This window comes from Acanthochromis polyacanthus, chromosome 1 (genome assembly GCF_021347895.1).
Source record: "Acanthochromis polyacanthus isolate Apoly-LR-REF ecotype Palm Island chromosome 1, KAUST_Apoly_ChrSc, whole genome shotgun sequence".
Classification (NCBI taxonomy): domain Eukaryota; kingdom Metazoa; phylum Chordata; class Actinopteri; family Pomacentridae; genus Acanthochromis; species Acanthochromis polyacanthus.
In genome coordinates, this window is record NC_067113.1 from 30,984,846 (window position 1) to 31,011,863 (window position 27,018).

Here is a 27,018-nt window from a genome sequence, read left to right on the forward strand (position 1 = left end):
GAAAATATCAATCTGTATCCTAAAGCCCAACAATGACAACTTTAGGGTCACAGAGGAGGAAACAAAGCTGAAAATATTCACATTTACAAAGCTGGAATCAGAGGATTTAGACTTTTTATGTTAAAAAATGACTCAAATTGATTATTAAAATAGTAGACTCACTGATTTTTGAAGCTTGTCTGCTTGAAAAATTAAAATTGGTCATCAAAATGATTGCAGATTAATTTTCTGATCATGAATTCATTGATTATTTGCTCCAGTTCTATTTTACAGAATACCTCAAATACTATTTTTTGTCTAAATTATGCTGATAAATTGTTCACATACAGCCTGGTGTCATCTGTGAAAATGTTTTTATTTTGGTTCGTTTACTTTAGTATTAGTGGACTGAAAAGAGATAATCACATTATATTTGATTTTAAAATGTTTTAATTTACATAATTAATGAGTGACTACTAATTTGGATTTTTTTGACTGCTTAAAAAATATTAAATTAATCATTTTTAAGGGGATTTTTCCCTGATAAGATTGACCAGACATGGCTATATGTTGTGCAGCAGATTTTTTTTAGAAGTCTTTAATTGGAGATAAAAAAATATTTTTTTAGCTTGAAAAATTACAGTCAGTAATTAAAATGATTAGAGATTAATTTTCTGGCAACTAATGATTAATTGCTTAACCCTTTAAGCTTCAGTCAATTCCAGCCGTTTTCAGTACAAAAAATCGCTAATATTCTATTTTTAAATAAAAAAAAATTACGAAAAATACGGGGAATATTGGACGCGCATCGGGAGGTGCATTTCCTTGAAAACGACCGATTCGGGGATTTTATACGACTTCAGGACATGTTTTGGACAAAATAGTTTACTGGCTTGTGTCATCTGGATGTAAAAGGTTGGATTATGGCCGTTTTTTGTGGAATCTTTTTTTTTGTGTGTAATAATAAACCCGGAAATGTGAGTCGCGCTGTGTGCGTTAAAGCCGTGTATAGAGAACGGATGGATGGATATTTGTTTTTGTCGGACAAATGTGTTTTTCTCACCCGCTGTGGTAATCGCATCTGAAAGTGGTTTATACCGGCGGATTCATGAGAATCTAAGCTTTCCATCGGTGTATAGTGTTTGTATAAGCGCGTTTGCACCCGTCGGACATTCTTGAAATTCCTATGCAAATTAGTAGGTGTACCGCCGGCGGTACACTGAAGCTTAAAGGGTTAAGTTCTAGTTCACAGATTCCCTCAAATATTAGTTTTCGTTGTAATTATGTTGATTAATTGTGCTGAATGCATTTAAGAGTAGTGAGATATACAACATGGTGTCATCGGTGAAATATTTTTTTTCCCTAAAAACTTGACTTAGACTGAAATTAAATAATCTCACGTTAGCTCAAAATTTTAAATATGTATTATTAAAAATATATACACAGATATTTATATAAGTGATTGCTCATTAACTATGTAAGTTTGTTGATTTGGATGTTTTTACCGCTTTAAAAAATAATAAATGAATCATCTTCTGGTGCCTTTCCTCAGAAAAGATCGACCAGACCTGAGCATATGTTGTGCAGCAGATTTTTCAAAATAAACTTCTTTAACTGGAGATAAAACGAAACATTTTACTTGCAAAATTACATTCGATAACTAAAATAATAATAAATGATTGATTAATTGATTATTTGTTTTAGTTCTAGTTAGAGATTCCTCCAAATAATAGTTTTTGTTATGATTATGTTGGTTTTTACTGCTTTTAAAACTGAAAAATTGATCATTTCCAGGTGATTTTTCACAGACATATCTACCAGACATGAGAGGAGCAGACTTTTTTGTGGAACAGACTTTTAAAAAAATGTTCTCAACTGGACATAAAGAGAAAATGAACAGTTTGGTTTCTCTCCAAAATGAAGCTGACAAGTTCCCGAGTCCAGTTTAATTAAGCCTGATCGATTTAAATTACTAAAGTTCCTTAATTGTCCATGAACTTACTCATTATTCGGACTCGCAGGTTGAATTTCTGTGTTTCAGTCGAGCCGTCGAGGATCAACAAGCACATTGACGCGTTTTTAAATGTCAGAGATTATTACTTTAACATTTGGTAAAAGTCAGAGTTTACTTTTAAGGCGTCCTCATTCATGCTTTTTGCCCTCAGGAGGACGTCGCCATGGAAACACAGGTGCACTGGCGTGGTGTGATTTTGATGTTTCTGCTCTGAAGTGTTGTTTTCTCTCACTAACGTTTTAACGAGCTGCCGAAGGGTGTGACGCCTTTTAATTGGTGTGAGCTGCTGCACGATTGAATAATTTTTCTGACACGTTGTGAGCACGATCAGGTGTGTTGTTAGTGTGTGTTCTCGTCTCCACAGGTGGATTCTTAAATTAAATCTTCGTGAGGCATGAAAAGATGAAAGTTCCACCACCACAGAGGGAGATTTAACCCTGATCGGTTGCTTTTATTAGAGAAATATTAAAGAATAGACGCAACAGAGTGTGTTTGAGTGATTTTACTGTTAAAAAATGTGATTATTTCAGCGTCTCTTAGTAGAAACATGAAGCTAAAACTTGTTACATCTCACCTTTTTCTCTCTGGTGCAGGAGGAGGAGGCACTGCGAGCTCAGGTGAAGGACCTGGAGGAGAAGCTGGAGACCCTGAAGATGAAGCGAACAGAGGACAAAGCCAAGCTGAAGGAGCTGGAGAAGCACAAGATCCAGCTGGAGCAGCTGCAGGAGTGGAAGAACAAGATGCAGGAGCAGCAGGCCGAGCTGCAGAAACAGCTGAAGGAGGCTAAAAGGGTGAGAAGCTGAAGGAGGCGGTTGGATGTTAAATCACAACATGGCTGCAGAGACACGTCAGGGAACGTGAAGATGGGTAGAGGGAGGACAAGCTAGGGAGAAATAATAAATGTTAAGATATTGATTTTAATCCACAGGAAAGGAGAATTAGGTGCTCACACTGAACTAAAAGTCGTGCTCAGCAGATTCTGTCAGTCAAATCTAATCAAATTTTTCCCAAACAGGCCTTTTATGGATTCTTAAATCATCCTTTAAGACATATTTTCCCACTTTTATGTTGATTGTTGCTTATTTTAGTCCTTTAAATTTTGATAAAGTTGATGCATTTTGAATATAGTTCCAATACAAAGCATTAAACTGATGTGCTCCAAAGAGAACTTTTCACAGTATAGTTAAAATACACATATTTTATTCTAAAAAAACCACACAAAACACTATAGACATGGGAATAAAATTAAATAGTCTGAACAAAAGCGCTAAATTGTGAGACATAAGTGGAAAAACAACTACAGTTAGCTTATTTTGTCATAAATTTCCAGTATGAGAGTAATGATTAATATTTAAATTGAGTTTTTAGAGATTTAAATGTAAGCTTAGAGTAGTAAAATTGCATTTTTATAAATAAAAGCATAAATTAAAAGCAATGTACTAAATATAACAATGATAACATAGCTTCTGCTATCTGTAGGTCTATACTTTTGGCCTAATTTGCATTTTAATCGGCATCAGCAGGAAAAACAAACATATTTAGACATAAATATGAACAAATAAAGGATATTACAGCCTTTAAATGAGGAATTAACTTTAAAAAGTGAATTATATATTTGTTTTTCTTGCTGCTGCTGATTTAAGTCTCATTTTTGCTGAACTTTTCAAGGAGACATTTTATTTCTGTTAAATTTGGTGCATTTGAGTTTACTTTTTTGCCTCAAACTGTCGATTTTCCACTTAAAGTTTACATTTAAAATCCCTGAAAACTGGAAATTATTGACTGCAGAAGCTTATTTGAGTGTTTTTTTTGTTTGCTTTTCTAAATTAAGCATCACAATTTATATATTTTGTTAAGAATATTTCATTTTACCTCCTGTCTGTGGTGTTTTGCGATTTTACAAGAATGAAAGTTGTATTTTTAGACCATATTGGAGATACTTTTAAACTGCATCGTCTCTACCAGACACTAATTAAATCTCAAATTGACTAAATAAACAATAATCTCGGCACAGTTTAAGGCTTCAATTCAGCTTTAAAACTATCCAGAAGGTGTTTTTTTCTGTGCGCAGGAGGCCAGAGAAGCTCTGGAGGCGAAGGAGCGCTACATGGAGGAGATGTCGGACACGGCGGACGCCATCGAGATGGCGACGCTGGACAAGGAGATGGCCGAGGAGAGAGCCGAGTCTCTGCAGCTGGAGGTCGACTCCCTGAAGGAGAAAGTGGACGAACTCACCATGGACCTGGAGATCCTGAAGCACGAGATCGAGGAGAAAGGTACCGAACGTTTAACAAGACGTCATTAGAACCTGAAAGAACGTCATTAAAAGCCCAAAACTGATTATTGTTTTCCTTCCAGTGTTTAATAAACACGTTAATATCTATTCCGTTCTTACTTGAGTCTGTTTGCCCATGCAAAATGAAACGCGACTAATATAGATTAAAAATGAATGATTTTTTTTGGTGATGAATCAAAATTAATCCACAGCAACCCTGTGATTAATCAGATTTAAAATTTTAATCGTTTGACAGCACTAGTTCTATCACATGATTAGGATCTGTTTAAATCTGGGTTTTTTTGTCTAATTTGGCTTTTTTTCATGTAATGCACTTTGTAACTTTGTTTTTGAAAGGTACCATACAAATAAAGTTATTAATAATATTATTATTATTATGTGGATGCAGTCTGTAATACTGGAAGATTAGATAAGTTCTTAAGTTTAAGTAATTTTCTTTTTTTTTAAATCTGGTGATGTTGTGATATCAGCTTAAAATGTTGCATTTTGCCCTTATTGTGATTTCTATCGTCTTAATGCACAACTTTACTGCAAAACAGGTGCACTGCATATTTATTTAAGTCTCTGTTTGACACACTGTTCGTAATATGACGTGTTATTCTTGTCATATCAGTACTTTTAATAATAATTTCCTGTCTAACAAGCTCAGAAAACTCCATGTCTGTCACTGTATGAATGAAATAAAACTGCGAGCTAATGAGGAATCAAATGCTTAAAAAAGCAACACGATTTACTGTCTTAATTTATTTAGGAGCAGTGTTTCCTCACTGAGCTGTGCTGTAACGGCCTGTAATGTGATTAGATGAGCCATCAGTGCAGCAGGATGGAGGCGAGGTATTGATCCTGAGGTTTTTTAGCAAGTGGAGCTAACAGCCGTCAGAGCCAGCCCCTGAAAAACAGAACAGTTTGTTGGATTGAAGCTACAGACGACGCTCTCATCTCTCTTGGCAACAACAGGAAGTTATATCAGTTGTCCTGGAGTGTCTTAAATGAAAAGTTCATTGTGTTTGTTTCAGGTTCAGACGGCGCCGCTTCAAGTTATCATGTGAAGCAGCTGGAAGAGCAGAACGGGAGGTTGAAGGAAGCGCTGGTCAGGTAGGCGGAGCCAAAATGTTTATTATTAGTTTGATTCACCAAAAAATGGCCCTTTTGTGCATGAATATCGTGTCCTTAATGATGTGTTTCTGCTGCGATGTTCCAGGATGCGCGATCTGTCGGCGTCGGAGAAGCAGGAACACGTGAAGTTGCAGAAGCAGATGGAGAAGAAGAACGTGGAGCTGGACACTCTGAGGAGCCAGAAGGAGAAGCTGCAGGAGGAGATGACGGTGGGCGAGAAGACCATCGACGAGCTGAAAGAGCAGGTCAGAGTTCATCCGTAACGGAGCTTAGTTTAGTGTTGTGATTCAGCCGTTCTGATGAGGAGGTTTTCTGCTCCAGGTGGATGCAGCGTTGGGAGCCGAGGAGATGGTGGAGACTCTGACGGAGAGAAACCTGGACCTGGAGGAGAAAGTCAGGGAGCTGAGAGAGACAGTGACCGACCTGGTGAGTAAGAAAGTCAGGGTTTATATCGACAATCAGAGCAGATTATTATCAACATAAACGTGAATCGGCTCGTTCAGTTAATCCTCTGAACCTTAAAATTCACCGGTGTGTTGGAAAAGCATGTTTTTAAAAAATACAAAAATCACAGCATTCATGAGAGGAAAAAACTGTAAAAACACTACAAATTGTGATGTTTTTAAAGTTCTAACAGTCTGTGAACGCATCATGCATCCATCAGGAAAACCAACCAGAATCTAAACTTAAACCTGCGTCAAAAATTTGAAAAAACAAAACAAATAAACATTTGCACTAAACAGATGCTTTAAAAAAGAAAAAAATTCCCAAAATTCTGCAGAGCTGACACTGCCAGGTTGGAAAAGCGTGTTTTTGTTTGTAAAAAGATAGTAAAACTTACAGAATTTGTGAGAGTCAGACACTGTAAAACACACAAATCATGATATTTTTAACATTCCAACAGTCTGTGAACGCATCATGCTTCCTTCAGGGAAAACAACCAAAATGTAAACTTAAATTTGAGTCAAAAAATTGCAAAAAAAAAAAAAAAGTAAACCGTTTGCACTAAATAGATGCTCTAAAAATCTATAAAAAGTCCAAAAATTCAGTATTTAGTTAATTTATATCGACAATCAGAGCAGATTATTATAAACATAAACATGAATCGGCTCGTTCAGTCGATCCTCTGAGCCTTAAACTTTAACTGTGTTAGAAAAGCATGTTTTTTAAAAAAAGGCAAAACTTACAGCATTCTTGAGAGGAGGCAGACATTGTAAAACCACTACAAATCATGATGTTTTATTTTAGCCTGTGAATGCATCATGCTTCCATCAGGGAAAACAACCAAAATCTGAGTTTAAATTTGTGTCAGAAATAGTCAAAAATTGCGCAAAAACGAAAGAGTTTGCTCGAAACAGATGCTGTAAGAATTTTTAAAAAATCTAAAAAAAATATTCTGCTGAGAGAAACCATCACTGGTGTGTAGCAAAAAAGGTTTCATTTTTTAAAAAAATGGAAAAATCACACCATTTTTGAGAGGCAGACACTGTATAAACACTACAAATAATGATATTTTTAATGTTCTGACAGTCTGCGAACACATCATGCTTCCATCAGTCAAAACAACCAAAACTGAGATTAAATTTGAGTCAAAAATTTTCAAAAACAATAAACAGTTTGCACTAAACAGGCACTGTAAAAATTTAAAAATTCTGTGCTCCTTCGCACAGTCAGTCAATACATCTTTATTGTCATTGTAAGTATACAAAGAAATTAAAGAGTGCAGTCCTCATCTGTGTCTATTCCTGGTTGTTCTGTTTCCATGGAGGTGCAGGATTTTATATTGAACCCACAGTAAATAAAAATTAAGCGACAAGAGCAAAAAAAAAAAAAAAAAAAACGCCTGCGTTGGAGTTCAGTGGATTAAAAATGAGGATCTGGATCGACTCCAAGCCGGTGTGTTTCTCAGTAACTCATCTTCTGACCTGAACTCCTGCATGTATTTATAGGACTGAGGTCGGAGAAAATTAAAGTGCTTCAGTTTGCTGAGTCACTTCATCAGATTTTGGGCCGTCGTCATTGTCATGCAGCAGCTCCATCTGCTGTTAATTCACTCTGCAGAGCCTTTGTTCTCAACCGACAAACGCCCATACAACATCAGAAAAATGGGATTAAAATGCAAGAAAATATCAGAAAACGAAACCGCTGTCCTTCATTCTGTTCACACAAACAGAGAAACACAGTGTCGACAGTAAAACGACTTCTCATACAACAAAAGAATAACTCCAACATTAATAATCTCTCCTGTCTTCTCCCTGCAGGAAGCCATAAACGAGATGAACGACGAGCTGCAGGAAAACGCCAGAGAGACGGAGCTGGAGCTCAGAGAGATGCTGGATCTGGGAGCAGCGAGAGTCCGAGAGTCGGAGAAACGAGTGGAAGCGGCTCAAGAGACGGTCGCCGATTATCAGCAGACCATCAAGAAGTACCGAGAGCTCACAGCTCACCTGCAGGTAGACGCTGCAGGAGGAGAAGTGTCTTATTCCTGTTGTTGTGGTTTATTCGTACGTGTTCGTTCCTGATTCTGTGTTTCTGCTGCAGGAGGTGAACAGAGAACTGACCAGCCAGCAGGAAGCTTCAGCCGAACTCCAGCAGCAGCCGCCAGCAGAGATGTTCGATTTCAAGATTAAGTTTGCAGAGACAAAGGCGTACGCCAAGGTCAGAAAACAGGAAGTGGGCTGAATATCAAGTAGCTCAGAGCAGCCTGAGAGTTTTAATCCGCAACAGACGGCATTTTATTCAGCTTTTCTGGTTTTCTTTGGTTTAATTGGACAAAATTAAACATTTCAGGCTCCAGACGTGGATTAAAACCAGTCTTATACTAACAGGAAAATTCAGTGTTAAAGAGGCTTTTAGTGTAAGAGAAAGAAAACAAAAACATGATAAATAATTTGTAAAATTTAGTTTCGAAAATATTAGAAGAATATTAGTGAAATGTCAAAAAAGTTATAAAATATCAGGAAAAATATTTTCAACATATCAGAAAAGTTTGAATTAAATGTAAAAAAAATGTTTGGAAGTACCAGGAAAAATATTTGTAAGTAAAATATATTCATAACGTACCATAAAATATGAATAAAATATCCCAAAAATACTGTAATAACTGGAAAAAATATCAAGAATTTTAATAATAATAATAGTAATAATAATCATAATAATAGGAAAATATTAGTAAAATATCATATTTTTTTCTTTGATTCAGAGGAAAAAAATTTAAACTTTAAATTTATAAAAAGTTGCAGTACAACATAAGTAAAAACGTACTGAATTAGAAAATATTAACAAAATGTTAAAATTGTAATAAAACACAAGGAAAATGTCAAAAATTGAGATGAAACATAAGGACAATCCTATTGAAATAGAAAAAATGTTAATAAAATGTTTAAAAAAATCTGCAAAACATTTAAAAGAAACATAAAAATTAAAAATATCTGAACATATCAGAAATTTTGATATTTTTTTTTCATCTTTATCAAACTCTGGGAACTTGAGCCTGAAAGTTTTATTTGTTCTCTTCATGCAGATTTTAACTCAGGAGTTGTTTTGTGTTTCTGATGACTGTAAACTGAGTTTTAGCTCTAATAGTTTGTGTTGTTTGTTTTCAGGCCATTGAGATGGAGCTGAGGAAGATGGAGGTGAATCAGGCCAACAGACACGTTTCTCTTCTGACCTCCTTCATGCCCGAATCGTTCCTTCGTCACGGCGGAGATCACGACTGCATCCTGGTGCTGCTGCTCATCCCCAGACTCATCTGCAAGGTATGAAGCCAGTTTTAATTTCACCACAAATAAAGTCAAAAAGGCTTCAAATTGATAAAATGATTGGTTATTTCATTTTAAACCACCAGGGATATTCTGGTCGAGTATTTATCATAAAATATTTGTAACACACAAACAAATACCAAACAGTGCTGGAATGCCGCATGGAAGCAGGACAAAGTAGTAGAGTTTCAGATGGTTTTCCAAATATAACAATCTTTTAATATGTGCATATATTTCTACTTTAATTCTGGACCCACTTTGTAGGCAGTAAACTTTGATTTGGAGGAGACCATAGCAGCAAAATTGTCAAATTTTGGGATTTTATTTTGAAAAGTTCCTTAGATATTGTCCATCAAAGGGCCCTTAAATTTGCAAAAAAAAAAAAAGTGCTGAAAATGGTTGCACACACAAATAAAAAGAAAAAATAATATGTCTTTCAAAGTATTTAATATATTATCTTTATATTTCCTCAATATCTTCAAAAAATATCCTTATTTTATGCTCGAAAAATGTGCTGAAAGTGGTTCCACAGACAAAAAAGAAGAAAAAATTATATATCTTGCAAGGTATTTGGTATATTATCCTTAAATTTCCCAAATGTCTGTAAATATTCACATTTTGTGCTCTAAAATGTGCTGAAAGTGGTTCCACAGGCAAATAAAAAAAAGCCAATCAGCCAATTAAACAATTAAAAGTGCTGAAGCAAAAAAAACAACATAAATTCATAACTTATCCATTCAGTGAACAGAATTACAATCAGACACTAAACTCTCTATTAAATGTCAAAACAATCCATGTGACTCTAAAAACTCAACAGCTTTACAAACTCTAAGATTAAACTCTCCACAAGAATCCAAAATAAGTTGGACTTCTACATGAGAGCTTTAATTATTCTTCATCTACTTCCTGAAAAGTTTGGTCAATAAAAAAGTCAAAAACTAATATTTTCAGCTAAACTAAAGACAGACTTTGTGATTTTTCTGCTCACATGTTGTGTTGTTGTAAACTTACTCTTTCAAATAAATACCCTCCTAACCCCCTGGAAACCAGTGTTTGCTGTTTTTGCTCCTTGGCGACTCTAGTACACCCTTTGAATCTATAACAGCTTCTGGGAAGGCTGTCCACAAGGTTTAGGAGTGTGTTTATGGCAGTTTTTGACCATTATTCCAGAAGCTCATTTGTGAGGTCACACACTGATGTTGGACCAGAAGGCCTGGCGCTCAGTCTCCGCTCTAATTCAGCCCAAAGATGTTCTGTCGAGTTGAGGTCAGAACTCTGTGCAGGCCAGTCAAGTTCATCCACACCAGACTCTGTCATCCATGTCTTTATGGACCTTGCTTTGTGCACTGGTGCACAGTCATGTTGAAGAGGAAGGGGTCAGCTCCAAACTGTTCCCACAAAGTTGGGAGCATGGAATTGTCCAGAATGTCTTGGTATGCTGAAGCATTCAGAGTTCCTTTCACTGGAACTAAGGGGCCGAGCTCAGCTCCTGATAAACAAGCCCACACCATAATCCCCCCTCCACCAAACTTTACACTTGGCACAATGCAGTCCAACAAGTATCGATGTCCTGGCAACTGCCAAACCCAGACTGGTTCATCAGATTGCCAGATGGAGAACCGCGATTGGTCACTCCAGAGAAGGAGTCTCCACTGCTCTAGAGTCCAGTGGCGGCGTGCTTTACACCACTGCATCCCACACTTTGCATTGCACTTGGTGATGTATGACTTGGATGCAGCTGCTCGGCCATAGAAACCCATTCCATGAAGCTCTCTGCTGAAGCACTGTTCTTGAGCTAATCTGAAGGCCACATAAAGTCTGAAGGTCTGTAGCGATTGACTCTGCAGAAAGTCGGCCACCTTTTGGCACTGTGCGCCTCAGCATCCGCTGACCCCACTCCGTCAGTTTACGTGGCCGACCACTTCATGGCTGAGTTGCTGTCGTTCCCACACACTTCCACTTTCTTATAATACAGCTGACAGTTGACTGTGGAATATTTAAGAGCGAGGAAATGTCACGACTGGATTTGTTGCACAGGTGGCATCCTATCACAGTTCCATGCTGGAATTCACTGAGCTCCTGAGAGCGACCCATTCTTTCACTAATGTTTGTAAAGCAGTCTACATGCCCAGGTGCTTGATTTTATACACCTGTGGCCATGGAAGTGATTGGAACACCTGATTCTGATTATTTGGATGGGTGAGCGAATACTTTTGTTGCAATTGTGAGCCGTAGAAAGTTTTAATCTTTGGGGCAGAGTGTCAGAAAACATTTAGAAACCAACATCAACTAAACACTCAACAAGGTTTTGAACATCATTAAAGGGAAATCCAACTTTTGTATGACAGCGTCTAATTAAAGGACATTTATTTCCAATGTAAATGTGTGATATTCGTCCTCTGGAGCTTTTCTCATCGTCTTCCACCTGGACTGGTTTGGTCGAGAGCATGTGCAACAAACGTGTGAAAAACTGCACTTTAACATCAATGAATGACACTGAAGTTTAATCTCTACATAAATGAGACTGAGTCTGGATGTGCTGCTCTGTCATTAACTCCTAAGTTTAGGGAAAGTTCAAACTAAAGAGGAGACAGTTCAGAAAAGACCTGAGAATGAGCTTTTTTTGAACAAACATCTCAGACTTTCTGAGCTTCAGCACCTCTAGCAAGATATTTGAACAACAAGCAACTCAGAGATCCAGAAGTTGGAGAGAGTTAGCTTTAGCTGAGCCATAGAACATGTGGGACGCTAACCTAGCAAACATTTCAGACTTTTCTCTGTGAATTCTGAGAAATAATTTAGTTTAGGGTGCTACTGTGGTGTGTTTTTGGGTTTTAAGAGGTGAACAATAAGAGTTTTTTTCATATTGATTATCTTTTACTTTGTTCCTGGTTGGAATGCCCATCAATATCAACATGAAGTTCACTTTCAGTTCTGTTTATTTTACACCCATTTGCTTTTGTGTTGTTGTAAACTTACTCTTTCAAATAAATACTCGTCTAACCCTCTGGAAACCAGCGGTTGGACTCTTTTTGTGTTGCTCCTCACCTACTTCAGACAGCCGGGACAGAACAACGTTTTGTGGACCGAAGGTCATACTTTGACGCTTTTAGAGCGACCTGCTATACTGTGATGTTTTTTGGACGACCTGCTATTCTGTGGACGTTTTCTGGACCAAAGACTATACTATGACGTTTGTTGGGCGACATGCTATACTATAGGCTTTTTAATTGACATATTACTCTGATGTTTTTTTGTTTTATTTTTTTTGGTTATAGGCCCAATGACGCCACTGGGTAAAAGAACATATTTTCCGTTTGAAGTTTAGTACGTAGTGTGGTTTTTTTGTGTGTTTTTTCCTGTCTGAGGTTCACAAACTGTTTTTTTTTGTGTATCTTTAGGCCGAGCTGATCAGCAAACAGGCTCAGGAGAAGTTTGATCTGAATGAAAACTGTGTGGAGCGAGCTGGACTGAAGGGAGCCGTCGGAGAGCAGCTGAGCTTCGCCGGAGGTTTGGTTTATTCCCTGAGTCTGCTGCAGGCGACGCTGCACAAATACGAGCAGTAAGTTTCACTAAAGATCAGTAAGTTCCTCCAGAGATCAGTTAGTTCCACTAAAGACTGATGAAAATCTCAACATTTAGAGATAAGTGATGCATTTAAGTTTGAATTTAAAATGTTTCTTTACTCTTAGCATAAGCTCCTGGTGGTTGTTAGTTTGATACTTTGTTGGTTTGAGAGGATTTTGAAGTTGGTATCTGTTAAATGTTGAAACAGTTTGCTGAATGTGACTCAGTGTGAAATAAATCCACTCTATCATCTCCTGCGTGTTTCTTCCAGAGCTCTGGATCAGTGCAGCGTGGACGTCTACAAGAAGATCGGCTCTTTGTACCCGGAGATGAGCGTCCATGAGAGGTCTCTGGACTTCCTCATCGACCTGCTGCACAAAGACCAGCTGGACGAGACGGTGAACGTGGAGCCGCTGACCAAGGCCATCAAATACTATCAGGTAGGAAACCAGTACTTCATGTATTCATACTCTATTTATAGGTAAATACTGCACTTACAGTAAAATATTTGTCTGTTTTTAAGAAGTAAACACCTGAAAACGCTGTGATCATGGCGCCTTTTTCTATTAAGGAGTAAAATAGTGTCTAGAATGTAAGAGATGGAGCATAATTGCCTAATTTTACTTTAAAAATTTCACTGAAACATTTTCAACATTTTTGGGAAATTTTTGAAATTTTTTTGGTGGGAAAAAAAGATATTAAAATAATATAAAATCAGAATCAACATTTGGTTGATAAAAATCAACCAAATGTTTTTCCAAATGTTCTGAAAAAAAATATTAGAAGTTTTACTGATATATGTGGAATCACTTTAGATATTTTTAAGATTTTTAGAAGCTTTTTATTCTTTTTTAAAAAAAAATACAATTGTTTTCTTTATTTTTTAAATTTACAATTTAAAAAAAAATTGTTAAGATAAACTTTTAAGGAATTTTTAGAATTTTCTTCCTGAAGATTTCGCAATTTTTTTTAAAAAAATTGAGGATTTATTTTTTGCTGAATTTTTGGATTTTTTCCTGATGAAGGAACAATATTTTTTGCTGCCCGTAAATGAGGACAACAGGAAGGTTAAGGTCATTTGTATGTTTTCAAAGTGTTTCATTCATTGTCAGTGTTTCTGCTGTCCAAAACCCAAAGATAATTATAATATTTTGTCATATAGAGGGAAGGAAAACTGAAAATATTCAGATTTAAGAAGCATGAATCAGAGAATTTAGTCTTTTTTTAACTGAAACTATTACTCAAAGTAATTAATTGCTTTTCAAAAGAGTCAGGAAACTGTTTCTGCTGCTGATCCAGATCCAGTTGTGTGAATTTAATCATATTAGAAATTATTTTTAGAAACTACGGGGAGATCGGATATTTTCTAGTATAGTTTTTGAAGGTTTTTTGCCAAATTTGTGTCATATTAATGTGTAAAAGTTTTTAATATAACTCAGTAAAACCTGCAGAAACCCTGGTATTATATCCTGGTGTTGCTCTAAAGGGTTTTTTTTGTATCTATTACCTCATTTCCTCTTTGCATGGTCTCAAAATTAAGCATTTTTTAAATTCAAAGAGAACATCAGAAGTTGTTTCACATTCACCCTTTAACACAACCTGCCTGAAAAAACACATGAATCTGCATCAGGAATTATAGAAATGTTTATCTAGAAAATGACTCTTGCTGCTGGTTTAATGAGATTTGTCCCTCTCCAGCAACTGTACAGCATCCACCTGGTGGACCAGAACGAGGACTGCACCATGCAGCTGGCCGACCACATCAGAGTGAGTAACGACAACATGGAAACTGTCTGTAAATAATCTATACTACATTTAAAAACGTGGATTGTTTTGTGTACATAACATGGATGCTTAACTGCTTTAAAGTCCAATCTGCTTGTGTTATGAGGGTTTTAATGGCGTTAAGACAGGGGTGTCAAACATGTGGCCCACGGGTCCAGTCCGGCCCTCAAAGTGTAAAAATTACAGAAGACATTAACTGCAGATTATAAATTTGTAACGTAAAACAATAAATTTAAAATAATTTCTAGACCATGACAAGTTGTTTTGATCATAAAGTAAAATACTAGATTGCTCGTTGTTCGTCATTTTGTGTCTCTTTTTTTGCAATATTTTATCTTGTTTTTTGTCTTTTCTTTGTCTGACTGGTCGTTTGTCGTTTTCTCGTTTTTGTCGTTTGATTCCTTTTTGTTTTGCTTGTGTTTTTTGTCTTATTTTTGTCATTTTGTATTATGCTTTATCCATCATTTTTGTTGTTTTGTTTCAAGCTTTTGTCCCTTTTTGTCTTATTTGTCCATTTTTTGTCGCTTTGTAACTTTTTTATCTAATTTTTGTCTCTTGTTTTGATTTCTGTCGTTTGTCTCATTTTTTGTCATTTCATGTCTCATTTTTGTCATATTTTGTCTTGTTTTTGTTGTCTGACTTGTGTTGTTTGTCTCATGTTCTTATCGTATTGTTTCTTGGTTTTGTCTCGCTTGTGGGTTTTTTTTTGTTGTTTTGCTTTATTCATCATGTTGTGTCGCATTTTTGTCATTTTGTTTCACTCTTGTAATTTTTTTGTCTTGTTTGTCCATATTTTTGTGGCTTTGTAACTTTTGTCTAATTTTTTGTCATTTTGTTTCACTCTTTTGTAATTTTTTTTGTCTTGTCTTGTTTGTCCATATTTTTGTGGCTTTGTAACTTTTGTCTAATTTTTTGTCATTTTGTTTCTTGCTTTCGTCGTTTTGTCTCATTTTTGTCGTTTTGTCTCATTTTTGTAATATTTTGTCCTGTTGTCTTTTTTAAAGTAAAACACTGCATCATTCAGTTCCAGATACCTGTGACTGAATGTTTTGTTCCTTTGTAGACACTCTGTGATCTGTAAGCTGTAATGTGTAAATGACAAGCTGACACAAAATATTGTTGAAATTGATTTTATTTTTCTTAAAAGTTTCAGGTTGTTCATGTTTTGCAAAAAGATTATTCCTTAAATGTGAATGTTTTCAGAATGTACTTTTTTGCACTAATACAAAGGAAAAACTTATTTATTTATAGGTTATTATGCTGTGTTTTTACTGGTCCGGGCCACTTTAGATCTAACTGGGCTGAATGTGGCCCCTGAGCTAAATGAGTTTGACACCCTGCACCAAGATGTCTACAGAGAGATTTCTTTACCAGCTGTTGTTTTGGTGCAGTTTACCCAGAGTGCCTTGGACTGCATGGCCGTGGAGGTCGGTCGTCTCCGGGCATTCCTTCACACTGGTCAGGAGAAGGCCGACCTCGCCGTGCTGCTGAAGGACCTGGAGACGTCCTGCAGCGACATCAGGCAGTTCTGCAAGAAGATCCGCCGCAGGATGCCGGGAACCGACGCACCGGGAATCCCAGCGGCACTCAACTTCGGACAGCAGGTCTTTATACAGACTTTAACAACTGAGCAGAATTTGTGTTTGTTTTTTTTTGCTGATAATCACATTGATTTTCCACCTTTTTCCCCTCACAGGTGTCCGACACGCTCTCAGACTGCAGGAAACACCTGACCTGGGTGGTGGCCGTGCTGCAGGAAGTAGCCGCAGCCGGAGCTCAGATGATGTCGCCTCTTGGAGAACAGGAAGGACTGTCAGCCGTCAAACTGGAGGACGTGGCGTTCAAGGCTGGAGAGCAGGTACGGAACTTCGAGCTTCAGTTTGTTTGGAACGTTGGAAATGATGCTAAAACAGGAAATATGCGACTAGATCCACAACTGAAAGGACAGTTTAGTAATTATGGTTTTATTACAACGCCAAGGAACGGCGGAGTTATGTGACGATCGACTTAAGTTTTTCTGTGAATCTGTGTGTCAGTATGAAGTATTACTCAAAACGGATTTCGATGACATTTTCAGGGATTTTCAGAAATGACAAAAGGACCACCTCTTTAAATTATCACAGTGGCTCATATTCTGGATCTACGGATTTGCTTCGGATTACCAATTGCAAGATATAGCTGCCGACACGGAACTTTAGTATGAACACACTTTAGTATGTCGTGTAAATGTGACGAAAAACGTCATAGTTTATTATGTTGTCCAAAAAGTGACCAAAAACGTCATAGTTTAGTATGTCATCCAAAAAGTGACCAGGCGCCCGTATAGCTCAATGGGTTAAGCGGGTGAACCACGAGCTGGTCTCCGACGCAGCCGCCTGGGTTCGAGTCCCGCTCACGGCCCTTTGCTCCATGTCTTCTCCCGTTTCCTGTCACTCTCTTAAATAGCCTATCAAATGAAAAAGGCCCAAAAAAGGTAACCAAAAATGTCATAATTTAGTATGTTGTCCAAAAAGTGACCAAAACATCATAGTTTAGTATGTCATCCAAAAAGTGACCAGGCACCTGTATAGCTCAATCGGTTAAGCGGGTGAACCACGAACTGGTCTCCGACGCAGCCACCTGGGTTTGATTCCTGCTCACAGCCCTTTGCTCCATGTCTTCTCGCCTCTTACTCTCTTAATTAGCCTATCAAATGAAAAAGGCCCAGAAAACGTGACCAAAATGTCATAGTTTAGTATGTTGTCCAAAAAGTGACCAAAACATCATAGTTGAGTATGTCATCCAAAATGAGGAAAAAATTGTCATAGTTCAGTCTGTCATCCAAAAAGTGACCAAAACGTCATAGTTTAGTATGTTGTCCAAAAAGTGACCAAAAACCTCATAGTTGAGTATGTCATCCAAAATGAGGAAAAAATTGTCATAGTTTTGTATGTCATCCAAAAAGTGACCAGGCGCCCGTATAGCTCAATGGGTTAAGCGGGTGAACCATGAACTGGTCTCCGACGCAGCTACCTAGGTTCGATTCCCGCTCACGGCCTTTTGCTCCATGTCTTCTCCCCTGTTTCCTGTTACTCTCTTAATTAGCCTATCAAATGAAAAAGGCCCAAGAAAGGTGACCAAAACATCATAGTTTAGTATGTTTTCCAAAAAGTGACCAAAACGTCATAGTTTAGTAAGTCATCCAAAATGTGACCAAAAACATCATATGAGGAAAAAATTCAAAATGAGGAAAAAATTGTCATAGTTCAGTATGTCGTCCAAAAAATGACCAAAAACGTCATAGTTTAGAATGTTGTCCAAAAAGTGACCAAAACGTCATAGTTTAGTATGTCATCCAAAAAGTGACCAGGCGCCCGTATAGCTCAATCGGTTAAGCTGGTGAACCCACGAACTGGTCTCTGACGCAGCTACCTCGGTTCGATTCCTGCTCACAGCCTTTTGCTCCATGTCTTCTCCCCTGTTTCCTGTCACTCTCTTAATTAGCCTATCAAATGAAAAAGGCCCAAAAAAGGTGACCAAAACATCATAGTTTAGTATTTTGTCCAAAAAGTGACCAAAACATCATAGTTTAGTATGTTGTCCAAAAAGTGACCAAAAACCTCATAGTTGAGTATGTCATCCAAAATGAGGAAAAAATTGTCATAGTTCAGTCTGTCGTCCAAAAAGTGACCAAAATGTCATAGTTTAGCATGTCATCCAAAAAGTAACCAGGCACCTGTGTAGCTCAATGGGTTAAGCAGGTGAACCACGAAGTGGCCTCTGACACAGCTGCCTGGGTTCGATTCCCGCTCACGGCCTTTTACTCCATGTCTTCTCCCCTGTTTCCTGTCACTCTCTTAATTAGCCTATCAAATGAAAAAGGCCCAAAAAATGTGACCAAAACATCATAGTTTAGTATGTTGTCCAAAAAGTGACCAAAACATCATAGTTTAGTATGTTGTCCAAAAAGTGACCAAAACATCATAGTTTAGTATGTTGTCCAAAAAGTGACCAAAAACCTCATAGTTGAGTATGTCATCCAAAATGAGGAAAAAATTGTCATAGTTCAGTCTGTCATCCAAAAAGTGACCAAAACGTCATAGTTTAGCAGGTCATCCAAAATGTGACCAAAACGTCATAGTTTAGTATGTCATCCAAAAAGTGACCAAAACGTCATAGTTTAGTATGTCATCCAAAAAGTGACCAAAACGTCATAGTTTAGTATGTTCACCAAAAATGTCATAGTTTAGTAAGTCATCCAAAATGTGACCAAAAACATCAAATGAGGAAAAAATTCAAAATGAGGAAAAAATTGTCATAGTTCAGTATGTCGTCCAAAAAGTGACCAAAAACGTCATAGTTTAGAATGTTGTCCAAAAAGTGACCAGGCGCCCGTTTAGCTCAATGGGTTAAGCGGGTGAACCACGAACTGGTCTCCGATGCAGCTACCTCGGTTCGATTCCCGCTCACAGCCTTTTGCTCCATGTCTTCTCCCCTGTTTCCTGTTACTCTCTTAATTAGCCTATCAAATGATAAAGGCCCAAAAAAGTGACCAAAACATCATAGTTTAGTATGTCATCCAAAAAGTGACCAAAACGTCATAGTTTAGTATGTTCACCAAAAATGTCATAGTTTAGTAAGTCATCCAAAATGTGACCAAAAACATCAAATGAGGAAAAAATTCAAAATGAGGAAAAAATTGTCATAGTTCAGTATGTCGTCCAAAAAGTGACCAAAAACATCATAGTTTAGTATGTTGTCCAAAAAGTGACCAAAACATCATAGTTTAGTATGTTGTCCAAAAAGTGACTAAAACATCATAGTTTAGTATGTTGTCCAAAAAGTGACCAAAAACCTCATAGTTGAGTATGTCATCCAAAATGAGGAAAAAATTGTCATAGTTCAGTCTGTCATCCAAAAAGTGACCAAAACGTCATAGTTTAGTATGTTTTCCAAAAAGTGACCAAAACGTCATAGTTTAGTATGTCATCCAAAAAGTGACCAAAACATCATAGTTTAGTATGTTGTCCAAAAAGTGACCAAAAACCTCATAGTTGAGTATGTCATCCAAAATGAAAAAAAAATTGTCATAGTTCAGTCTGTCATCCAAAAAGTGACCAAAACGTCATAGTTTAGTATGTTTTCCAAAAAGTGACCAAAACGTCATAGTTTAGTAAGTCATCCAAAATGTGACCAAAAACATCATATGAGGAAAAAATTGTCATAGTTCAGTATGTCACCCAAAAAGTGATCAGGCGCCCGTATAGCTCAATCGGTTAAGCGGGTGAACCATGAACTGGTCTCCGACACAGCTACCTCGGTTCGATTCCTGCTCACAGCCTTTTGCTCCATGTCTTCTCCCCTGTTTCCTGTCACTCTCTTAATTAGCCTATCAAATGAAAAAGGCCCAAAAAAGGTGACCAAAACCTCATAGTTTAGTATGTTGTCCAAAAAGTGACCAAAAACCTCATAGTTGAGTATGTCATCCAAAATGAGGAAAAAATTGTCATAGTTCCGTATGTCATCCAAAATGTGACCAAAACGTCATAGTTTAGTATGTCATCCAAAAAGTGATCAGGCGCCCGTATAGCTCAATGGGTTAAGCAGGTGAACCATGAACTGATCTCTGATGCAGCCGCCTGGGTTCGATTCCCGCTCACGGCCTTTTGCTCCATGTCTTCTCCCCTGTTTCCTGTTACTCTCTTAATTAGCCTATCAAATGAAAAAGGCCCAAGAAAGGTGACCAAAACATCATAGTTTAGTATGTTGTCCAAAAAGTGACCAAAAACCTCACAGCTGAGTATGTCATTCAAAATGAGGAAAAATTGTCATAGTTCAGTCTGTCATCCAAAAAGTGACCAAAACGTCATAGTTTAGTAAGTCATCCAAAATGTGACCAAAAACATCATATGAGGAAAAAATTCAAAATGAGGAAAAAATTGTCATAGTTCAGTATGTCGTCCAAAAAGTGACCAAAACGTCATAGTTTAGAATGTCGTCCAAAAAGTGATCAGGCACCCGTATAGCTCAATGGGTTAAGCGGGTGAACCACGAACTGGTCTCCGACGCAGCTACCTCGGTTCGATTCCTGCTCACAGCCTTTTGCTGCATGTCTTCTCCCCTGTTTCCTGTTACTCTCTTAATTAGCCTATCAAATGATAAAGGCCCAAAAAAGGTGACCAAAACATCATAGTTTAGTATGTTGTCCAAAAAGTGACCAAAAACCTCATAGTTGAGTATGTCATCCAAAATGAGGAAAAAATTGTCATAGTTCAGTCTGTCATCCAAAATGTGACCAACAACGTCATAGTTTAGTATGTCGTCCAAAATGTGGAAAAAAATTGTCGTAGTTCAGTCTGGTGACCAAAAACATCATCATTTAGTATGTCGTCCAAAAACTGACAAAAAAACTTCATAGTTTAGTATGGCGTCCAAAATGTGGAAAAAATTGTCATAGTTCAGTATGGCGTCCAAAAGGTGACCAAAAATGTCATCATTTAGTATGTCGTCCAAAAAATGACCAAAAACGTCATAGTTTAGTATATCTTCCAAAATGTCACCAAAAACGTCATAGTTTAGTATGTCATCCAAAAAATGACCAAAAACATCATAGTTTAGTATGTCGTTCAAAAAGTGACCAAAAAGTGACCAGGCGCCCATATAGCTCAATGGGTTAAGCAGGTGAACAACGTATAGGAGCTGGTCTCTTGATGCAACGGCCCGGGTCGATTCCCGCTTGCCACCCTTTGCTGCATGTCTTCCCCCACTCTTCTCCCCCGTTTCCTTTCACTCTCTCACTTTGCCTATCAAAAAAAAAAAAGCTGAAAAAGTGACCAAAACATCATTGTTTCACATGTCATCCAAAAACGTCATAGTTTAGTTTATCGTCTAAAATGTCACAAAAAACATCGTAGTTTACTATGTCGTCCAAAATGTGACCAAAAACATCAAGTGTTAGCGTTATGAACACAGATTCACCTTTCTGTCCTCCAGTCATATCTTCAGGAAACAGTGTCAGAGTTTGTCCTCATTCCAGCTGCTTCCAAGTTGAGACATCCTTTGCTTCACAGCAACAGCATGAAACTGTTTTCTTTCATCTTCATGCGAATTTTCAAAGTTTTCGACAGCGTGTTCATGTCAAGAAATCTCTTCTTAGAGAAACACTTCCTGTGCCACTGGAATGGTGACAAAATAAAAGCCCGGAGCATTAAAAATACGCCTTCATAGTAAAAGCATGGATGGAACAGTTATTTTTAAGACGAGCAAAACAAAGGCTTGCAAAAAGGGACGAACTGATCAACACACCTTTATAAGGGTCATTTACACGTAATTCGGTATAAATACAGGGTCATTTTGTATTCAAGATTTTATCTTTTGCAAATGATACGTTTGCAGACATATTGTCTCAAATTGACCCCTGAAGAGCAGATGAAGTATTTTAAACCGCCAATCATACTGTAATTTTTCAGATCTATGGATCCCAGGGCGCCAACCCCTACGAGTGTCTGCGACAGTCCTGCAGCATCGTCATAGCAACCATGAACAAGATGGCGACGGCCATGCAGGAGGGAGAGTATGACTCAGAGAAGCCTCAGAGCAAGGTAACTCAGAGTGAAGGATTTTAAAGCATGAAAATCAAACATGACAGATGTTTCAACTGCTTCTGGTTTCATCAACACAGATTATGATTTCCAAGTTCATTTATTTCCCAGAATCCTCCACCAGTGGACGTAAGATCGGCAGCCCTGAGAGCAGAAATCACAGATGCAGAAGGTCTGGGCATGAAGCTGGAGGACAGAGAGACGGTGATTAAGGAGCTGAAGAAGTCGCTGAAGATCAAGGTAAGAAAAAAACACAACGCTGCTGAAACATGAAGCAAACTCACAGGATAATGTGAACACAGCAGCTGAGGATTTGATTCATATGTACCACAAATTAAATCACAGCAGACAAGGAGAGGTGTTTTGAAATTTCTAACACCTTCATGTTACTCTTTGAAGTGCTTCTCACCTCAGTTGCTTTCAGAAATACTTTTCCTTAAAGTGTTTTTGAAATAAAAGGGAAATTTTGCGTCCAAGATGCTACGTTGGTCCAACGCCTCTGCTGGGCTCGAGCTGAACGATCTAGTGACCACCCACCATGTGTGATTTTCACATGTGGTGCATTTACCTGCGGGAAAAATGCATCTAATGGACACATATCTTAACTTTGTATGTTTTTAAATGTAATCTGAAGTGCCTGATTTTAAAGCTGTTATTTTCTCAATTGATTGATAAAATGTCACTTCGGGTTTCTAAAATCCAAGAAGACGTCCTCAAATGTCTTCTTTTGTCCAAAAACAAAAAATATGTGTCATTTTTTGTTACAGGGGAGGGAAGAAACTAGAAAATGAGATTAAAGAAGCATGAATCGGTGAATTTGAGCCTTTTTTAGCCAAACCTATTACTCAGACTAATTTAATGATTGCAGCTCCAGTTCCTGCTGCTTCATGTTGTTGTCTTGACGCCTCTGTGATTTATGTCAAACTTCCTGAATTGCTACAGAAAGAAACTTGAACAAACGATTGTGCACAGCTTTCCAGACTAAATTACTCACAATGAGCTGCTCTAAAATATCGATGGTAATCGTGTTTCCAGGGAGAGGAGCTGAGCGAGGCCAACGTCCGCCTCAGTCTGCTGGAGAAGAAGCTGGACAGCTCGTCCAAAGACGCAGACGAACGCGTTGAGAAGATCCAGACCCGCCTGGACGAAGCTCAGACTCTGCTGAAGAAGAAAGAGAAGTGAGGATGATGCCCAAGCGGCGCTGAGAGTAGAAATGTGATGAGGCCTACAGCTGTGAGATGCCGTCTTTGTGTCTGCAGGGAGTTCGAGGAGACGATGGACGCTCTGCAGGCCGACATCGACCAGCTGGAGTCAGAGAAGGCCGAGCTGAAGCAGAGAATCAACAGCCAGTCCAAGATGACCATCGACGGGCTGAGAGGAACCGGACCGTCAGGAATCGCTTCCATCGTTACGGGAATGACGGGAGGTGAGTGGAGGGAAAACCGAAGATAAGAAGCTACAAATCCACACATGTATGAAGCTGGAACAGATTTATCAGCTGGTGGTGAAATTACACTTAAACGCACTAAAACCAGGCAGGAGAAGTATTTTTAAAGAATTTTCTGGTTATTTATCATCATTTTAACACCAACTGTTAGGTTTAATTCCTCTTTTCACTTCATTTAATCTCTTCTAATTTACCTACTCACTCTGCAGAGGAACAAAAAGGTATCTACCGGCTCCTATTCACACCTTTTTTGATGCTGCATGCCGATTTTTCTTTAAAAAAAAAGAGGCTTAACCTAAAAAATGACGTTCTAGCTGTGCATGGTTTGACATATGATGAGCATGTTTTATTCAGGATGTCTGCAGCTTGTCCTCAAACATTTAGTTTGCAAAAGTTTTCATTTTCTTGCTGTTAGTTTTAAGTTTAGTCTTTTGTGTTTTCAGTCGATTCTAAAAGCTAAATTAATAAAAAATAATATCTAAGTGTTTCTGCTTCTTATCCAGGTTGTGAGAATTTAATCATATTATTAGAAATTATTTTCATATTCTACCTTTTTCAGATTTTTGGCCAAACATGTGTCACATTAATGTGTAAAAGTTTTAAATGTAGCTCAGTAAAGCTTGCAGAAATCCTGGTAATACATTGCAATAGAATTTTTTGTGTATATTTTATCTGATAATGGTGTAAAAATGTCGAATGAATTTGCATTTTTTGTGGCATGTGCATCATTTCCTCTTTGCATGGTCTTAAAATGAAGCATTTTTTTTAAGTCACAGATGATAACTGAACAATTTTGGTTTAATCAAACAGTAAAAAAAAAAAGCAGCAAAACATTTTACACTAAAGTGAGAACTACTTATGATGCAGCAGAACGGCTCCTGTTCACGTTATAAAATGCAATATGTGATTAGTATTAGTTGTAAATATTGTATCTGGTTATGATGGAGTTAATTTTAATATTTTTGAAATGCTGGGAAGCTTTAACTGCAACCAGGAATATAGTTTTGTTGGCTAATAATGGATTTAGAAACTGCTTTCAGATTAAAACTAAATACTAAGTAGCCGACAAGGACTTTAAAATGGTGGATTTAAGTAAGTGTTTGGACAAAATCCTTCATTTAGATAAATAATGTTAAAGTAGGAAGCGGTACAGTGAGGCTGAGGTTCATGTGAATGTGCATGAAACAGTTTAAATAAAGTTTTGGATCTATCCGGTGGTGGTGATGATGTCACCTGTTCTGTTCACAGCCAGCATGATGTCAGAAGTCGGTTCAGGTTCTGGAGTCCAGGTGATCGACTCTCCTCTGCTGACTCAGCAGATTGAAGCTCAAAGACTTTGCATCAAACATCTGAAGAACGAAAACAACAGACTGAAGGTAAGAAAAACCTCAGAACAAGCAAATGCAGAGGGAACATCAGACACAGAAACTAGAGTGAAAGAGCACATTTTCCTCGTAAATTTGCTCATTAAATCGCTTTAACTGATGTGTTTCTCTTATTGTTTAAAGCTGGGCCAAACAAATACAGAACTCCTTGATCTGTTCATAATATTGGGATATACTGACAAAATGATTCTGATTAAAACATCTATATTCAGACCGTTGAGCTTTGCACACAGGAAATTCTTATTTCATCTCCTGCATGATGCTGTAAATATGATGAACCACATTAATTATTACACCAAGGAATGCGGTGGAGTTACATCATACATCTGTCTGTGTGTGTGTGTGCAGGATTACTCAAAACAGACCAACGGATTTGGATGAAATTTTCAGGGAAGGTCAGAAATGACACAAGGACCAAGTGATCAGATTTAGGCAGTGATGGAGCTTATTGTCTGGATCCATGAATTTGTTAAAGATTCTGCATCATTGCCAGATAGCAGCACAGCGTCACTGTAACCATGACAACCAGTGAACACTACATCAGCTGCCTGCTGACGATCACATGACTGCGATCCCACTACAGATCCACCGCTGAGGACTTATCCATTGTTCTGTTTTTGAGTAATGTTGCTAACAGACAGACGGACAAACGCTGATCGTGACATAACTCTACTGAGGCTCCGCCTCCTTGGCGAAGCAACTACAGGTTAACATTAGTATTTTTCCAAACTGTGCCCACCACCAGTCACTGGTTTAAAAGTTTGTGTTTATCCGACTCATCTGCCAGACTTTGAAGGTGAAAGCTCCGCCATGCGTGCAATTTTCAGATGTAGCGCGTTTACATGCAGGAAAAACACAATGAAACTCGTGTGGTCAATCAGCAGTAGTGCAATACGCTTAAAAAATAAAATGAATAGACAAGAATTAGGTCACATACATGTGTACAACTAGTAGCTAGAATTGCTGCTGTTGTGTTTCAATATTTACCTGTAATGTTTTCTTCCTTCCAGGCAGAGAAGATGCGTGCTCAGCTGGCCTCCCTTCCTCCTCTACATGTGACCAAACTTCCCTCCAGGGATGGAGGACGTCCTGAAGTGCTCTCTAGCGCCCTCTACCGCAAGACCGACCAGCTGCTGGAGACTCTGCTGCAGATGAGCGCCAACGTCAAGGTGGTGGACATCACCGGAAAATCTCCAGGTACACAAGCTCTGTGTAAAAAAAAAAAAAAAAACAGCAAAAAAACTTAATGAGCAAGTTCAAAATATTTTACTTTAACTTTCTCACTAAAGTCTAGATCAGAGTCAGTATTTTGTTCATATATAGTGTAATCATATATTGTCTCTTCAAATTATTAAAATAATTGACTTTACTGCCATTATCTGCTTCTCTAACATATATTAGTGTGTGTGTGTTTACAGTGTTTGCAAAATACCTGTCTACAGTCGAGCTTAATATCAGAGTATTCTATTACCTGTTATTATTATGATCTATTATTCCCGCTATGAATATTAAAATACGCCGAACCATTTGTCCTGTATCATAGCTACATGTATGACGTTTGCAACAAAAAATAAAAATAAAAAACGCGTGAAAATCAGTTTAATATTCAGAGTTAAGATGGATTAAATGGGCTGTCAAACAGCGCTGAGTGGAGCGGGTGACCGGTCCAAGATGGCGGCCGCATTTCTGGCTGCGCAGCACCCCAAACGGCATCTACTCTTTATTATGTCTATGGCAGAAAGCGTCAAACAGGCTGGACCGGAGAGCAACTAGGGGCAGGACCAGTCTATGGGCGGGCCAGACTGAGAGCTGAAGCCTCTCTTATCCCGCCCACATTTTACTGCAGAGGCTTCTCTGCCCTAAAGGATCTGTCAATCATTCCAGACAAGACTGTCTATCAAGTATAGCCACGCCCCCTGGCTCCGCCAACTTTAACGATTTATTCAAAATTCAGTATCGATTTATTTTAAGATCGGCCGCCTAATCTCTCATTTTGACCATGAAAACTAACAGGAAAAAATCCTGAGCTGTAGAAAATCAGTCTATCAAATTTTATTTTTCCAAAAATGAATTGGGGTCTATGGAGAA

The 27,018-nt window shown here is 37.9% G+C and overlaps 1 protein-coding gene and 1 long non-coding RNA gene across 8 annotated transcripts in view; one reads left to right on the forward strand and one right to left on the reverse strand.

Annotated features, from left to right (window-relative positions):
• The window catches only part of dctn1b (dynactin 1b), a 70,271-nt gene that overhangs the window by 40,131 nt on the left and 3,122 nt on the right, over positions 1-27,018 (forward strand). For 6 of the 7 annotated variants that reach the window (XM_022216846.2, XM_022216820.2, XM_022216834.2 and 3 more), the window contains 20 exons: positions 2,587-2,784; positions 4,065-4,269; positions 5,306-5,384; positions 5,491-5,650; positions 5,727-5,831; positions 7,667-7,858; positions 7,947-8,063; positions 9,011-9,163; positions 12,568-12,728; positions 13,005-13,173; positions 14,432-14,500; positions 15,910-16,122; positions 16,215-16,376; positions 21,967-22,098; positions 22,210-22,338; positions 23,134-23,276; positions 23,358-23,524; positions 23,755-23,766; positions 24,794-24,921; positions 25,941-26,127. In XM_022216846.2, the coding sequence (XP_022072538.2) occupies positions 2,587-2,784; positions 4,065-4,269; positions 5,306-5,384; positions 5,491-5,650; positions 5,727-5,831; positions 7,667-7,858; positions 7,947-8,063; positions 9,011-9,163; positions 12,568-12,728; positions 13,005-13,173; positions 14,432-14,500; positions 15,910-16,122; positions 16,215-16,376; positions 21,967-22,098; positions 22,210-22,338; positions 23,134-23,276; positions 23,358-23,524; positions 23,755-23,766; positions 24,794-24,921; positions 25,941-26,127 (2,881 nt within the window). The remainder of the gene's footprint in view (positions 1-2,586; positions 2,785-4,064; positions 4,270-5,305; positions 5,385-5,490; positions 5,651-5,726; positions 5,832-7,666; positions 7,859-7,946; positions 8,064-9,010; positions 9,164-12,567; positions 12,729-13,004; positions 13,174-14,431; positions 14,501-15,909; positions 16,123-16,214; positions 16,377-21,966; positions 22,099-22,209; positions 22,339-23,133; positions 23,277-23,357; positions 23,525-23,754; positions 23,767-24,793; positions 24,922-25,940; positions 26,128-27,018) is intronic. The other variant, XM_022216827.2, reaches the window with a different exon arrangement.
• Positions 15,633-19,931, reverse strand: LOC127535321 (uncharacterized). The gene is made up of 2 exons (XR_007944175.1): positions 19,814-19,931; positions 15,633-18,946 (listed from the first exon to the last, which is right to left on the reverse strand). It is a non-coding gene; the product is annotated as an uncharacterized LOC127535321 (long non-coding RNA).